The sequence below is a fragment of the Sminthopsis crassicaudata genome, chromosome 4, assembly GCF_048593235.1.
Source record: "Sminthopsis crassicaudata isolate SCR6 chromosome 4, ASM4859323v1, whole genome shotgun sequence".
Lineage (NCBI taxonomy): Eukaryota > Metazoa > Chordata > Mammalia > Dasyuromorphia > Dasyuridae > Sminthopsis > Sminthopsis crassicaudata.
In genome coordinates this window covers 103,276,640-103,291,180 of record NC_133620.1, presented here as the reverse complement: position 1 = coordinate 103,291,180, position 14,541 = coordinate 103,276,640, and the positions used below count along the sequence as shown (strand labels likewise).

Here is a 14,541-nt window from a genome sequence, read left to right as displayed (position 1 = left end):
TTGATATTATTTGTAAGGAGGAAAAGATAATAAATGTTCGAGGGGATGTGGGAAAACTGAGATATTAATATATTGTTGGTGGAACTGTGAAATGATCTGACCATTCTGGAGAGCAATCTGGAACTATGTTCAAAAAGCTATCAAACTGTGCATACTTTTTGACCCAGCAGTGCCATTACAGGGCCCAAGGAAATCGTAACAGAGGGGAAAGGACCCACAGGGGCAAAAGTGTTTCTAGCAGCTCTTTTTGTGGTAGCAAAGAATTGGAAAATGAGCAGATGCCCATCAGTTGGGGAATGGCTGAACAAGTGTGGTATATAAAGGTAATAGAATATTATTGTTCTATTAAAAATAATGAGCAAACTGATTTTAGAAAGGCCTGGAAAGATTTACATGAACTGATGCTAAGTGAAACAAGCTAGGAATACAACTTACACAATAACAGCAAGAATATATGATGATCAACTATGAAAGGCTTGGTTCTTCTCAATGATTCAGGGATCCAAAGCAATCCCAAAAAACTTTGGACTAAAAATGCCATCTGCAGCCAGAAAAAGAACTAAGGAGACCGAATCAATTCTTTTTTCTGTTTTTTTTTTAAATCTCTCCCATGGTTTTTCCCTTTTGCTCTGATTTTTCTCTCCCAACATGATTCATAAAGCAATGTATGTTAAAAATAAATTCACTAAATATTATTTGTAGGGGCTCCACTCTCATTCTCATTGCTTCCAGATCTACCATCATTCCCCTCTGCCCACCTCTCCCCACCTTCCCTTTGGCTTTTGGAGACTCTCCATTTATCTCCAGCAAACCAAGGTCTTGCCATTAGGCACCAAACACAAAGAAACAGAACAGTATGTTTTTATTCAGTGGGGTTGAGGTCCTTTTCCTGAGGTCCTTTGGGTCCCACTTCTCCATTGCTTTCAGACTCGGGGTATGTGGGTTCCTGCTAGCTGGCAAGCCTATCTTGGTTGGCTGGTTTTTCCAGGCCCTTCTGAAGCATCTCAGAAAAAAAAGTATATGGAACAGCCCAGGTCTTCAGTCCTCACTCTAGAGGAATGATTACATTTCCTCCTATAGTCTGACTCTACCGATCTGGACTTAGGCCAAAGAATAGCCAGGAAACTTTTCACGTGAACACATCAAGTTTAAGGAGAAACAGGACAGAACAAAATGATGTATTGCCTCTCATCAGATGCGTTCAGAGGAAGGAAGGCAGCAGCTTAGGTCAGCATCCACAGAAAATCTCTAGGGTTTCTTCCCTTCTTCCTGGGATAGCAAACCTTTGGACCTGAAGGGGCCAGGAAGGGGTGTCTCCACCTTATCTTCCCAATCCTTAATATGAGCTGAAGGGCACAAGACAGGGCTATACATGGAGCAAACCTTTACAACACAGAGGTCAGCCTTAAGCAGGACCTTTTCAGTACATGGAAATCCAGTGTGTTTCACAGATCTCTGGTGCTGTAGGTCCTTAGTGTAATTGAAACCCATGGAAAATACTAGTGAGAGGCAATTCTGACCCCTGATGGCCTGAAGGGAAGTAGGATGAGGTCAAATATGGAGCCCAGCCTTGCCCTGTGTCCAGTTCCCTATGGCGTTGATGAGCCCAGTTTCTTAAGGTTCAGGATTCCACCACATCACTCTCAGCTCTCAAAGACCCAGGGGCAGGCGGGACTGCACTTAACCTGTAAACAAAAGGCACATTTTAGATTTTCTTGTATAGAAGACGATATTTCTGTTCCCCCAAAGTTTAGGGAAATAGGGAGAGAGAAAGGGCAAAGTCTGATCAGCCAGTCAGTGAACAAGCATTTGTTAAGCTGTACTGTATCCAGGGCAAGGTAAAGGACAGTCCCTGATCTTAAGAAGCTCTCTGAAGGAGACCACAGGCAAAGAACTATATACATATAACAAAGACAGTGTAAATGGAAAGTAATCTCAGAGAGGAGGGGGGAGAATTGGGAAAGGCCTCCTGCAGAAGGGGAAGTTTGAACTGAGTCTTGAAGGGATGCTAAGACAAGGGAGAATTTCAAGTTAAGTGGCCTTTGAATCAGAGGGAGAATTTGAATCCAGGACCTCCTGACCCTAAGCAAAGTGCTCTAGGCACTAACATTATTCTGACTCCTAATACAGAGGACATTATAAAGTGACAACCTCACACCATTGAATCAGACTATCAGAGGGTCTCTTGCAAGAGCAAAGACAGACTTTGCCCACAATTTAATGGGAATTGCATGGGTCATGACAGTCTAAAGAAAGACTGATGCTGAGTGAAACGAGCAGAACCAGAAGATCATTATACACTTCAACAATGATACTGTACGAGGATGTATGCTGATGGAAGTGGATTTCTTCAACATAGAGAAGAGCTAATCCAATTCCAATTGATTAATGATGGACAGAACCAGCTACATCCAGAAAAGGAACACTGGGAAATGAATGTAAACTGTTATTTTTACCTTCTGAATCCAATTCTTCCTGTGCAACAAGAAATTCGGTTCTACACAAATATATTGTATCTAGAATATACTGTAATATATTTAACATGTATAAGACTGCTTGCTATCTGGGGGAGGGGGTTGGGGGAGGAAGGGAAAAAATCTGAATAGAAGTAAGTGCAAGGGATAATGTTGTAAAAAATTACCCATGCATAGTACTGTCAAAAAAATGTTATAATTATAAAATAAAATTAAATTAAAAAAAAAAGAAAGAAAGACTGAGGCAAGACCTGATATATATTCTGAAAATTCAAATAATAATAACAATAGCTAGCATTTATATAGCAACTACTATGTGCTAAGCACTGTGCTAAATCAACTCTTTACAAATATTATCTCATTTGATTCTCACAACAATCCTAGGAGAAAGGTGTTACTAATAGCCTCATTTACAATTTAGGAAATTAGTAAAAAAAAAAAAAAAAAAGTTAAGTGACTTGACCAAGGTTATACACCTAGCAATGGCTGAGGTTAGTTGGAACTCAAGTGCTGCAAATCACCCTCACAGTTCTGATGTGACTCTGGGATAGTTTCCCAGATTTTAAAGTTTAAATAGGAAGGTCAATAATTCATCAGGCTTACCAAGATAACCTGAAAATGGCCCAAACTGATACCTGGCTGCTGGGGAATTCTGAGATGTATTTGTTTTCCAGACAGGTAGGAATGGCCACTCAATCCAAAAAGAAAGGCCATTTATCTTTATGATCTTACCTCTCAATGATCTGATTATTGTGTTGGAGATCAAAGGCTAGTAACTTCATTTCCTCTCGGAGCTCTTGAATGCTGTTTGAGGAACCAACAAGAGAGATTTAACATTCAGTCCAGGATTGATACTAACCAACCCACAACCAGGAAGACAGGTTGGAAGGATCTATCTATGATATTGCTCCATTTTCCATGAAGGCTCCTTCCAGAACTGTTCCCAAAAGATCATGGGATTTAGATCATAGGATTATAGAGTTAGAACTGAATCTAAGATTATTTTACAGGCAAGGAAAATGAAGTTCAGTTGAGGTCCAGGGTCCTACAGATGGTGAATGTCTAGGGTGGGATCTGAACTCAGCTCTACTCCAAGTCCAATGCTCTGTCAGCTTTTGAGAAATTTCCTATACCCAGTTTTAATCTAAGGTAGGACAATGGTTTTCACTTCTTTGCTCTACCTTCAAAATCTTTTTTTTTTTTGGGGGGGGGGAGGGAAGAGGCGATTGGGGTTAAGTGATTTGGCTAGGATCACACTGTTAGGAAGTATCTGAGGCTAGATTTGAATTCAGATCCTCCTGATTCCGGGCCCACTGAGCCACTAGTTGGCCCCCTCTCAAACTTACTGAAGAACCAGGTCCTTTGGTACAGGTCTGGAATAAGCAGCAAAAGGAGGAGAAGAACTCTGAGCTGCTTTCATCCTGCCCTGCCAAAGCCGACGAGATAACCGGTCCAGTGCCTGAAAGGAAAAAAAATTTTTTTGCTTGGGTCCCTAGCTTACCAAATGATCTCTATAGCTCAGCTGCCTATCACAGTAAGCAACTTCAAAAGGTCATCTTGTCCAGTGTCATTCTTGGAAAGATGAGGATCCACCTTATCTTAAAAGCTTCAAGGGAGGGAGCTTCTGTGAGTGGGCAACTGCCTTCACCAGTGTTTAGTCATCAGATTTTGAAAAGTCCTTCCTTCTCCCTAACCTATATGCCTCTTGCTGCAACATATACACTCTGCTGGGAAAGCAAAGTGAGGATATTTGATATCATCCAGGTCAAGAAGATCACCAGCCTCTCAATCAACGAGAGAATTTGTCTGGATGTTTGGGGATACATGCCAGTGTCTGCTGGAATAAATGAAGGAAGGAAACAAGCGTTAATTAAGCACTGATTGTGGGCCAAGCACCGTGCTAAATGCTTTATAAATATTATTTCATTTGATTTCATAACAGCTCTGGAAGGTAGGTGCCTGAGGAAACTGAGGCAGACAGAGATGAATTGACAATCCTTCTGACTCTCTCTGACCCCCTTTGAGGACTTCTGGCAGAGCTATTTGAATGGTGTCATTTCCTTCTCCTGCTCATTTTACAGATGAGGAAACTGAGGCAAACAGGATTAAAGAACTGTAATTAAGTACCTAAAGTCTGATTTAAATTGGGGTCTTCCTGTCTCTAAGCCCAGCAATCTAACTACCTCTGTTGGACAGTGGAGTGGACTGTAGAAATGCGTCATTTTTCTGGATCTCAGATGGCTCACCACAGTTGTCCTTATTTTGGTCTCATCAGTGTGAGCACACCCAAAACCAAGCAGTCAGGGAGGGGTGGAAGGCCTTGTTCCCCCTTCCCTGTACATAGTGAAAGAATGGAGATGACTCAGCAGAGTTAGAATCCACCTGGATAAGTGAAGCCACAAGGCATTTGTTTGGGAGAGTGGCGTGGCATGGGTCCCACACGGTCCCACCCAGGGATAGCACAGCATTACAAAAGCAGCCCCAGGAAGTCATTCCTCCCCACCCCAGCTCAGGTACCTTGTGTAGCAGCTTCCCTGGCTTAGGTTGGGAGAATGTCCTTACTAAACTAAACCTGTCTGGTCTGAGTGAAAGGCAGTTCTGCCCCAAGGCAAGAAGATGGACCCAATGACCCCAAGAGTCACTGCCTGTCAAGCGTAAATTGAAGGACATCTGACCTTGCTGAGTTGTCCCTGGGCTTCTTGTGCTTCTTTCTGACAAGTGGCTACTGAGCTGCTGACCAGGTAGAGATGTTTCCTTGTCTCATGCACTGTCCTAGAGAAGAGGGATCAAATCAGATTCATTATGGGCTGGATGCTTTCTTCCCAGAAGTGTCTAGTGCAGCCATCCTTCCCACGTTGCACTGCTTCGTGGCCAAAAGGATGCCCAGGGGAGAGGGGGCTGATCATTCCACATCTGTCCCAATAACTCCGTCCAGGGCTCCCTGGAGGACTGGCTTCCCTATAATTAGCCATTTACATTCTTCAATGCCTTTGCCCCTCCAGATGTGCACTCCACTCCCACAGACTCCAGTGTGATAATGATGATGAATTCTGACTGATATTAGACTCTGCTCTCATAATCATCATATGGTAGAAATCCCATTATGACAGAGATGTTGAGGGAAAGGGATCCTATTTGTCTCATGAGCTTTCCCTTTAGCAGGGAGAACCACGACGTGAATGATGAATTCAGAGACTAGGCTGTAAAGCTCAGTTTAGATAAATCTGGGATGGGGACTCGGGGTGTGTGTATATGTCTCTGTTTTCTGCTCTCAGTGACCAGCATGCTCCCTGGCACACAGAGGTGCTTAATTAATGCTTTTTTATTGGTTGATACACATAGGAAGAGTTTGGGAATGGGGGAGGGTTGTGAAAGTGATTGTTGTTGTAGAGACCAAATTCTAGAAAAGTTAGCATAATGTAAATGTTTGCTTAAAACCAGATACTAGCTTGTATACTTTGTATCCCAAGTGTGTCATAGTTGTTCTTGCTGTTCAATCCTTCTGACTCTCTCTGACCCCCTTTGAGGATTTCTGCAGAACTATTTGAATGGTGTCATTTCCTTCTCCTGCTCATTTTACAGATGAGGAAACTGAGGCAAATAGGATTAAGGAACTTGCCTAAGGTCACACAGCTAGTAAGTATCTGAGGCTAGATTTGAACTCATGAAGAGGAGGCTTCCAGATTCCAAGGTTGGTGCTGTATCCAGTGCTTAACAAAGGATTGGTGAGTTGTTGCCTTTTCCCAGGATTGCCCAGGCAGGAGTGAGAAGTTCTGCCTCCCAGCCCAGGGCTCTCTCTCCTCCAGATCATGTTTACTTTTCATTCCAACTAACTACTTGTGTAACCTTGTGTAAAACGCTTTAATCTCCCTGGATCCCTGTTTTCTCATCTGTAAAATGTGAGTTTTACTAGATGGTCTCTGAGGTCCCTGTCAGCTCCATATCCTATTGCTTTGTGTTGATTCTTTAATGGGACCATCTCCCACTGTGCTCAGCTGAGTCTGAAATCATTCCTGGTCAAAGAAAAAGAGAAGGGAGGTCAGAGTGTGAAGGTATTGGACAGATATCCAAAGCCTCTCTAGAGTTAAGAGAGCTAGGAAAAACCACACCTCATTCTCTGACTCCCTTGATACTCCCTTTATCAGGAGGCCATTAATCCCTGTGCCTAAAGGATTCTAGGCCCTGGCTTGAGTGGGAGATTTCCACTCAAGTCCTCCCTGAAAAAACCCTTAATGAAGGTTTAATTGTAGGTAGTGGGGGAAGGGGAAAGAGTGGAGAACATAAGATGGTATCTGGTGACTTGAAATGATTTATTCCAGATGTTGGAGCATTGTGATAAGGAAGGGATGCTTCAGGACAGAGGAAGGAACCCTGGGCTTGCCCATTACCTCATCCTCTTGCTGTGGGTGAGGAGAGCTGCCTGATACTTCTGCGCACAATCCTCTTGGAAAACCAGAAGGAGTCTTTTAGCTAAATGTCCAAAGTTCACCCTAAAAAACAAAACATGGAAAATAATTTACAAGTTATCACCAAAAAGAAAGCCAGTCTTTCCCCTAAATCCCAGAATCACTAGGTACATCATATCATAGTGGTGATGGTGAAAATAATGATAGTAACATAATAAATAGAACTGTCAAAACATATTTATCTAAATCTTTGTCTCTAAATGGGTACTGCATTCAAGAGGAAGAAAAAAAGGCTGAAAATCCAAATGGAGTTAGGCCGACACATCTCCCTTCATACAATGGCACCAAAAAACAACTAAAGAATTTTTTTTAATTTATTATTTTTCTTTCTTTTTTTTTTTAACTAAAGAATTTCTAAATAATTTCCTAGGGTGGCCCTGTGGATAGAGATAAGGGCCTGGAATCAAGAAGATTTATCTTCCCAAGTTCAGGTTCAGCCTTAGACACTCACTAGCTGTGTGTGTGACCTTGGGCAAATCACTTCACCCTCTTTGCCTCAGTTTCCTCATCTGTAAAATGAGCTGGAAAAGGAAATGCAAACCATTCCATTATCTTTGCCAAGAAAACTTCAAATGGGGTCATAAAGAATTGGATATGACTGAACAAGAATAAAAGCAATTTCCTCATGATATTCATGAAAAAGTGGGTAAGATAAGTATTATTACCCCCATTTTACAGATGGGAAGACTGAATCTCACTCAGAGAGGTTACATAGGCCATGGTCACACAACTAGTTAGTGTTAAAGCCAGGTCTCCTGACTATAAATTTCAATCCTACTAGGCCAGAGGGTTTCCTAGAAGAAGCAAATGGACCAGAGTAGGAGTTTATGGAAGGAAAGATTGCAAAAGGCAAGGAGGAGGAACAGGAATATTACTTTGGAGATTGAGCTCCCTAGCTCTGTGACTTTAAGCAAGCTGACTTTCCTCCTGATGAAGGTTTCATCCAACCATTAGCCATGGAAGGCAATGGAGGCTTTGTGCAGGTGTACCAGACTTAAGGCAATAAAAACCATCACCCACAACCACCACTAGCACAGGGATTCCAGTGGAACAAACATTAGACCGGGAATAAGGAGGCTCGGGTCTGTCATGAACTGGTTGTGTGACCTTGAATAAATCACTTCCCTGCTTTGGGTCTCTCTCTCATCATCTATAAAATATAGGAGTGTGACTAAATGGAGCTTATCCACCAGCTCTAAAATTCTGAGTTGGTAAGAATATGTCAGTTCATCTCTCAGCCTCAGTTTACTCATCTGCAAAAAAGTGATCATTCCAATTGGGCTCCATACTTCAAAGGGATTATCATGTGGGTTAAATGAAATAATGTATATAAAGTGCTTAGTGTTTTGCTAAGTGCCATATAAATGTCTGCTATTATTACTACCATTAAACAGTCCCATCATATGCCAGGGTGGCTAGCAGAGTTTCCCAGGCACTTTGTACCATTACACAGACCAGCCTCTCCAAGATTAGGAAGACTGACACTGAGGTCCCATATCACCTCGAGGGGGTGTCAACGGTCAAGCACAGAAGTGGAGAGAATGGTGCATGTGTACATCCCTAATATTGGGCTCCTGGCTCTCCTCCCAGCCTCCTGGCCGCACATAGCATTACTCACTTATCCAGCTTGTGGATCTGTTCCTCGTTGTATCCCAACCCTAAACAAACAAGAACAAAAGGGGGAATCAGCAAAAGGTTTCCATCAAAGTAACTGTCCAGTGAGCCCTGGGGCTAAGGCGAAGCGTGTTCATTTAATAGGAACTCAGGAGTTTAATAAAATAGCCTAGGTACCAGAATAATCACTTCAGTCTGAAACAGCTGAATAATTAATTCATGTATCAACAAGAACAATGGTCCTCAAACTTTTTAAATAGGGGCCAGTTCACTGTCCCTCAGACTGTTGGAGGGCTGGACTACGTAAAAACAAAACCTCACACTCTGACTCCGCCCCTCAGCCCATTTGCCATAACTGGCTGGCAGCATGTGGCCCTCGGGCTGTAGTTTGAGAACCCCTGAACAAGCATGTAGTAAGCATCTACAATGACAGACTCCAGGGGTAGCAAAACATAAACTGAAATTGTCCCCATTCTCAAAGAGCTTGTCTTTATTTAATATTTATTTTTCTTGACTCTATACAATAGTTTGTCCAGAATTCCTCTGCAACCCCTGGGAAAGTCATCCTGATCATTCTCCTAGGAAATGTTGCCCCCTTCTGGTCTTCTGGGCGAATATGACTCCAGGTTAACAGGACTCAGCAGTGGAGAGTGCTGTCTTTTGGAACTTCCCCACTGCCTCCCTTTGGGGCTCTCCCCAACCTCCCACTTCCCTGTCCAGTGTCCCGTGCCCTCAAGATAATTTCCAATATGCACAAGATGAAAGAGGGCTAAATTTGGAGTCACAGGGATTAGATTCAGAGATAAGAGAAAGGAAAGGAAACAAGCATTCATTAAGCACCTACTACATGCCAAAACCCTTTATTTTACAGATGAGGAAACTGAGGGCCAGAGAATTTCAGTGACTTGCCCAGGCTCACCCAGACTGTGTTGATGACAGGGCTTAAATTCAGTTTTTCTGACTCCAGGTGCAAATATATGTAACACTTAGAGTGGACCAGGTTCAAATCCTGACTCTGTCACTCGCTACCTTTATGATCTCAGACTTGTAACTTCCCTAGCTTCAATTTCCTTAATTTTAAAATAAGGAGGGTAGCCTAGATGATTTTGAAAAGTCCTTTCTATCTTTAAATCTATGATCCTACATTGTAAAAAAGAGCCTTGGGCTTAGATTTCATAACAACAAGATCTGTTTCAAAGTGGGATAGACTCCACATGAGGTGGTAAATTCCCTATCACCAGCCCAGACTGGATGATCACTTGTTGAAAATAAAGTCAATGACCTTCTTGTTTTAGGTGGGGATTGGATTAATTAACCCCTAAGATCATTTTCAGCTTTGAGATTTAATGATTTTTATTCTAAAAATCAGACTTCTACAAAGCAATACTTTACCAGTGTCCAAGAAAGGTGCTCTGGAGAGAAGTCTGGCCCAAGTATCCAAAGGCGATTTTAGGTAAGTGAGTAGATAAGATGAACTTCTGGGAGAGTTAAATTTTAATACACATGCCTCTCCACCCCATCACAGAAGGCCAGAATTGAAAGGGATCCTAGAGAGCTAACCAACTTTTTCAATTCCCTCATTTTTATTAATAGCTAAGTGAGTTAGCCAAGATCATGTATATATATTGAGCCAGGGCTAGCACCACATTCCAGTTTGAAAACAAAGCCAGATCTAGTGTGCTCTCCACTCTACCACACTGCCCTTTCCACTCCCACAATGAAGTTATAGGGACTAAACCACACTTTTTTGCTGCACCCAACTTACCTTCCTTCCAGCTGGCCAGACTAACCTTCTCCTAATGATAATTGGCTCATATATACGCCCTTCAGCATCCTCTGAACACATTACTTCCCATCTTGCTGGCCCTTGCCTATACTGCCATTTCTCCCTAATTGTCCTTCTTCTATCTATTCCTTCATCTGTCTTTCAAGGTCAACTCTTCCACAAAGCGTTCACTGATCTCTCTTCCCTTACACTCACAGCCCCTCGGGACCACATCACTCATTTTGTACTTACACCTGAGCAACAAGATCACAGAAGGTTGTACCACCTCCCCCCTTAATCCCCTCCTAACTAGAGTGTGAGTTCCATGAAAACAAAAGCTTCTAATGCTTCTCTGCAACCTTTTAATGTACTGGGCATGGAAGAGCCCTCAATAACTAAATGAATTCAGGGAGCTCAGAAGGTCACTTGTCCGGTTCCTCAGCTGCTCACCTGGCCTCATCCTGGCTTTCTTGAATTGTTTGTAGATGACATTCATCTTGTCCAGACAGCATTGAATGTGATGGGTGCTGCAGGTCAAGAAAAAGTCCCCAATGGGCAAGTCAAACATTAGAGAGAATCAGCAGCATGGAAAGGAGATTGTCTTAGGGGTCAGAGGAAACCCTCCCCACCACAGCTTTTCCAAAATACGCAGTCAAGAGGGAGATGCGGCCATGAGCTGTCCCCATGCGAGCCTTTCCTGATATCTGCTGTCTCTCCCTTCCCACTCTCTCTGGGAAAGGTATTACTGTACCAGTTATCATACAGAGGAGACTGAACAGTGGTTACCTCTTCTCTGCCTCCCCCAAATGTCATATACTCTAAATAGAGGCCTTAAAGATCACCAGACTCAAGGAGGAAATATTCAGGCACTGAGGCATATGAGATACCAGGAGTGCTGGGAATTGGTGGAGGAAAGGGAACAGCAGGGCTTTCTTAATTTCTGTCCTCATCTTTTGTCAGGTCCCCTTTGTGTGATCTTCTCCCACCAGAATGTAGCTGCATGTGTATATATACATATGTGTGTGTATTCATATGTATATATATACACACACACATACACATATATATGCATATGTATATATGTGAACATATACACATATACATATATCATAAATACATACATATATATATAAATTGCTTCCTTCTCAATGTAGGAAAGGGGAAGAGAGGAATGAGGAAAATAATTTGGAAACCAAAAATTTCAAGAAGTGAACTTTTAAATTTTTTACATATATGGGAAAAACCCAAAATATTAAATTTTTTTAAAAGACTATAAACTCCTAGGGGACAGAGATTATCTTGGCTGTTTTTGTATCCTTGCTGCTCAACACAGTGCCTGATATGTAGTACATAATTAAATAAATGCTTGACTTATTTATAGTTCCATCTATCTATCAAATAAATCTTCACACAAAGGATAATAATTTCTGGGGGAGTCTCCTGGGGTCGGATGAGGAGCAGGATTTATCAAGTTCCCTTGAGAAAAGCCCTGAGTACTTCAAGATTGAACTGATCTGCAATCTCCCCGATTTAACTAGAGACAATGTTCTACTTTTGTTTTTAAGATTCTCTAGGAGTCTCATCCCACCCTCTGAGCTGAGGGTCACCTCCTTCCCTTCCCATCCTGACCATAATTCCAAAGCTGGAATTATTGATGGGGTGGAATTTTGGTTCTGTTAGGGCCTGGATTTTAATTCTGGAGAGACTCCATGTATTCTGATGCAAAAGAGGGATTTGTTAGGGATAGGGAGAAAACTTGTAACAAGGTTTTCTTTGAGGGGCATCTCTTGTTTGGGGGAAGAGAAATAGCAAGGTTGCTGATGAAGAGGGAATTTTATCTATGTCTCAGCCTTAATTCTTGCTACGATCCCATGCTTTCTCCTTCCCCTCTCCCTCTGAGGAGGAGCGCAATTTTGACTTAACCTGGGCTCTTCTTACTAAGGTTACTCACATTCCCTGGTTCCCCCAGCCCAGTGTCCATCTCCCTAGTCCCCAACACACTTCTCAAGCTAGTGGGACAAGACATCATACAGGAAAGAAAAAGGGAATGGACCTCAAAAAGCTTTGTGGATTTTTCAGATTTTCACAGTGTGTTGAGCTTGGGTCAGAGAACCTGGGCCAGAGAACCTGGTTCAAAACCTGGCCTTGCCACATTTTCACATTTTCCCTGTGTGACTTTGGGCAAATGACTTTGTTTCTCTGTCTCAGTTTCCTCGTTCTTAAAATGAGGGGCTTGGATTAGAGGATGGCTAAAGTCTCTTTCTACTATAGATGTATGAATTGTGACTCCTCCCGACCCAACCCTCAAAAAAGGAAAATCCCACAGACCTTCTGTCTTCATGTACCTGATCCCAGTTCTTCACCAGCTCAGAGGACAGGCTGCTTAGACTAGTTTGAGTCTCCACAATATTTTGGGAACATCTGGAAAGGATCTCCTTAATCTAGGGAGCAGAAAAGGTTTGTGTAGTTCTCTTGCTCATCAGAGATGTCCACTCAGAAGTGAAAGCATGGATAAGTGGCCTTCCCCAAATCATTCCAAGGATTTGTACTCATTCACCCCACAGCCCAATTGCACTTACAGTCTGCAGCTTGGACTTCAGGTCAGCTGCCTCCTTCAGTTCTGGTATCTCCTCCCCAGTCATGGAGGTGAACCTGGAAACAAGAAAGACTATATTCTCCAGATGTGATTTGAATTCTGCCTCTCTGGGCCATATGAGTGTGGAAGTAATACCCATCTACCATTAGCTAGGAGATTTGGGGATGGTGTCCTGGAGTAAGGAACAGGATTTAGAAATTACTGCTCAAGGGACTATTGATCACCTAAATTACTTCAACCTAGTTCACTCACTTGATGAAACCATAGGCTGCAATGTGCAGTTAATAGAGACAATGAGCTATGATTGTTCACTCCTTTTCCAAGCTTTAAAAGAGCCATTCCAAATTTGAAAAGAGTCAGTCCTTATATGTCATTGCCCCTGTTGCCTAGACCCTAGAATTTAAGGTTAAGGGGATTTGATTGATCTAAAGAACAGCAACCTCGCATCCTCACCCTCAGTCTCAGCCCGTGCACATACACATACTGTGCTTAGATAAATTTAGGGTTTTGAATTTTAAATCGGATGTGCTCTGATATAAAGAGAAGGAAAGTAAGCGCCAACATCAGCATCCTAGCCTTCACTCTCATGCTTTCCCCTTTCCTCTCACAGCTATAAAAGGCATGTAGAGAAAATAATGGAAAGCCTTTACTAGTAGTGTGACCAAAGGCATGCCTTTTAGCCTTTAGTTTTGTCATCTATAAATTGAGAACTGTTGCACAACCTCCCTCACAAGTGTGTTGCAAGGAAACAGCTATAAGGTTTGGAGGGGAAAAAACAATCAACAACAATGTTATAGAAAGGGGAATGATTTAAAGTAAGGCTGGAAATCCATAGGGTTTAGTACAAGTTTCTCTCATCCCCAAGCAATCTAATGATAACTCAACAATGAATTGGCAAGGTATAGTAGGTAGAATAAAAAAAAAAAAAAATCCACTGAGTCAGGAGGCAAGGGAGGGTCTGAAAAAGAGGTCATGGGTCAAGGGGGCAGAGGTTTAGCAAAGGGGGAAGAGGGTGCTCAGCAAAAAGAAAAGGGAGAGGGGAGGAGACCTCCTATTGCCACCAAGATGAAAAGTTTAGTAGTCTTTCATAATCTAGCCCCTTCCAACTTTTCCAGTCTCAGGCTCTGCCATGCAGTGATACTGGCCTCCTGACTGCTCCTCACACAAGACCTTCCTTCTCTCTGCTTCCAGCATTTTCATTGGTTGTCCCTGGAAAGCTCACCTCATCTCCATCTGGCTTCCATCAAGGCCCAGCTAATCCCCTTCTACAGTGACCCTTGGGAATCCCCCTTAATTCTAGTGCCTTCTCTCTATTCATTATCCCTGATTCATTCTGTGTACAGGTCATCTGGTCATGGTTGTTTGCATGTTGTTTTTCCCATTAGATTGTGAGCTCCTTGGGGACAGGGGCTATGTTCTGCCTTGTGTGTGTGTGTGTGTGTGTGTGTAGTGATACACACACACACATTTATATAAAGATATATATATATATAAAGATATAGCATATATAATATAAATAGATAATGGCGATATTATATATATCTTAAAGGCACTTAGCACAGTGCCTGGCACATAGTGGGCACTTAATTAATATTTGCTGGCTTGACTTGAAACAGCCAGAGGGAA

The 14,541-nt window shown here is 42.4% G+C and overlaps 1 protein-coding gene across 9 annotated transcripts in view; it reads right to left on the bottom strand.

The window, feature by feature from the left end:
* Positions 1-845: 845 nt before the first annotated feature.
* Positions 846-14,541, bottom strand: part of IKBKE (inhibitor of nuclear factor kappa B kinase subunit epsilon) — a 32,705-nt gene continuing 19,009 nt past the window's right edge. For 8 of the 9 annotated variants that reach the window (XM_074308996.1, XM_074308993.1, XM_074308992.1 and 5 more), the window contains 9 exons: positions 12,899-12,971; positions 12,648-12,760; positions 10,770-10,846; positions 8,559-8,598; positions 6,863-6,964; positions 5,150-5,246; positions 3,821-3,933; positions 3,207-3,278; positions 846-1,685 (listed from right to left, as the gene is read on the bottom strand). In XM_074308996.1, coding sequence (XP_074165097.1) covers positions 1,622-1,685; positions 3,207-3,278; positions 3,821-3,933; positions 5,150-5,246; positions 6,863-6,964; positions 8,559-8,598; positions 10,770-10,846; positions 12,648-12,760; positions 12,899-12,971 — 751 coding nt within the window. In that variant the 3' untranslated portion in view covers positions 846-1,621. The remainder of the gene's footprint in view (positions 1,686-3,206; positions 3,279-3,820; positions 3,934-5,149; positions 5,247-6,862; positions 6,965-8,558; positions 8,599-10,769; positions 10,847-12,647; positions 12,761-12,898; positions 12,972-14,541) is intronic. The other variant, XR_012489079.1, reaches the window with a different exon arrangement.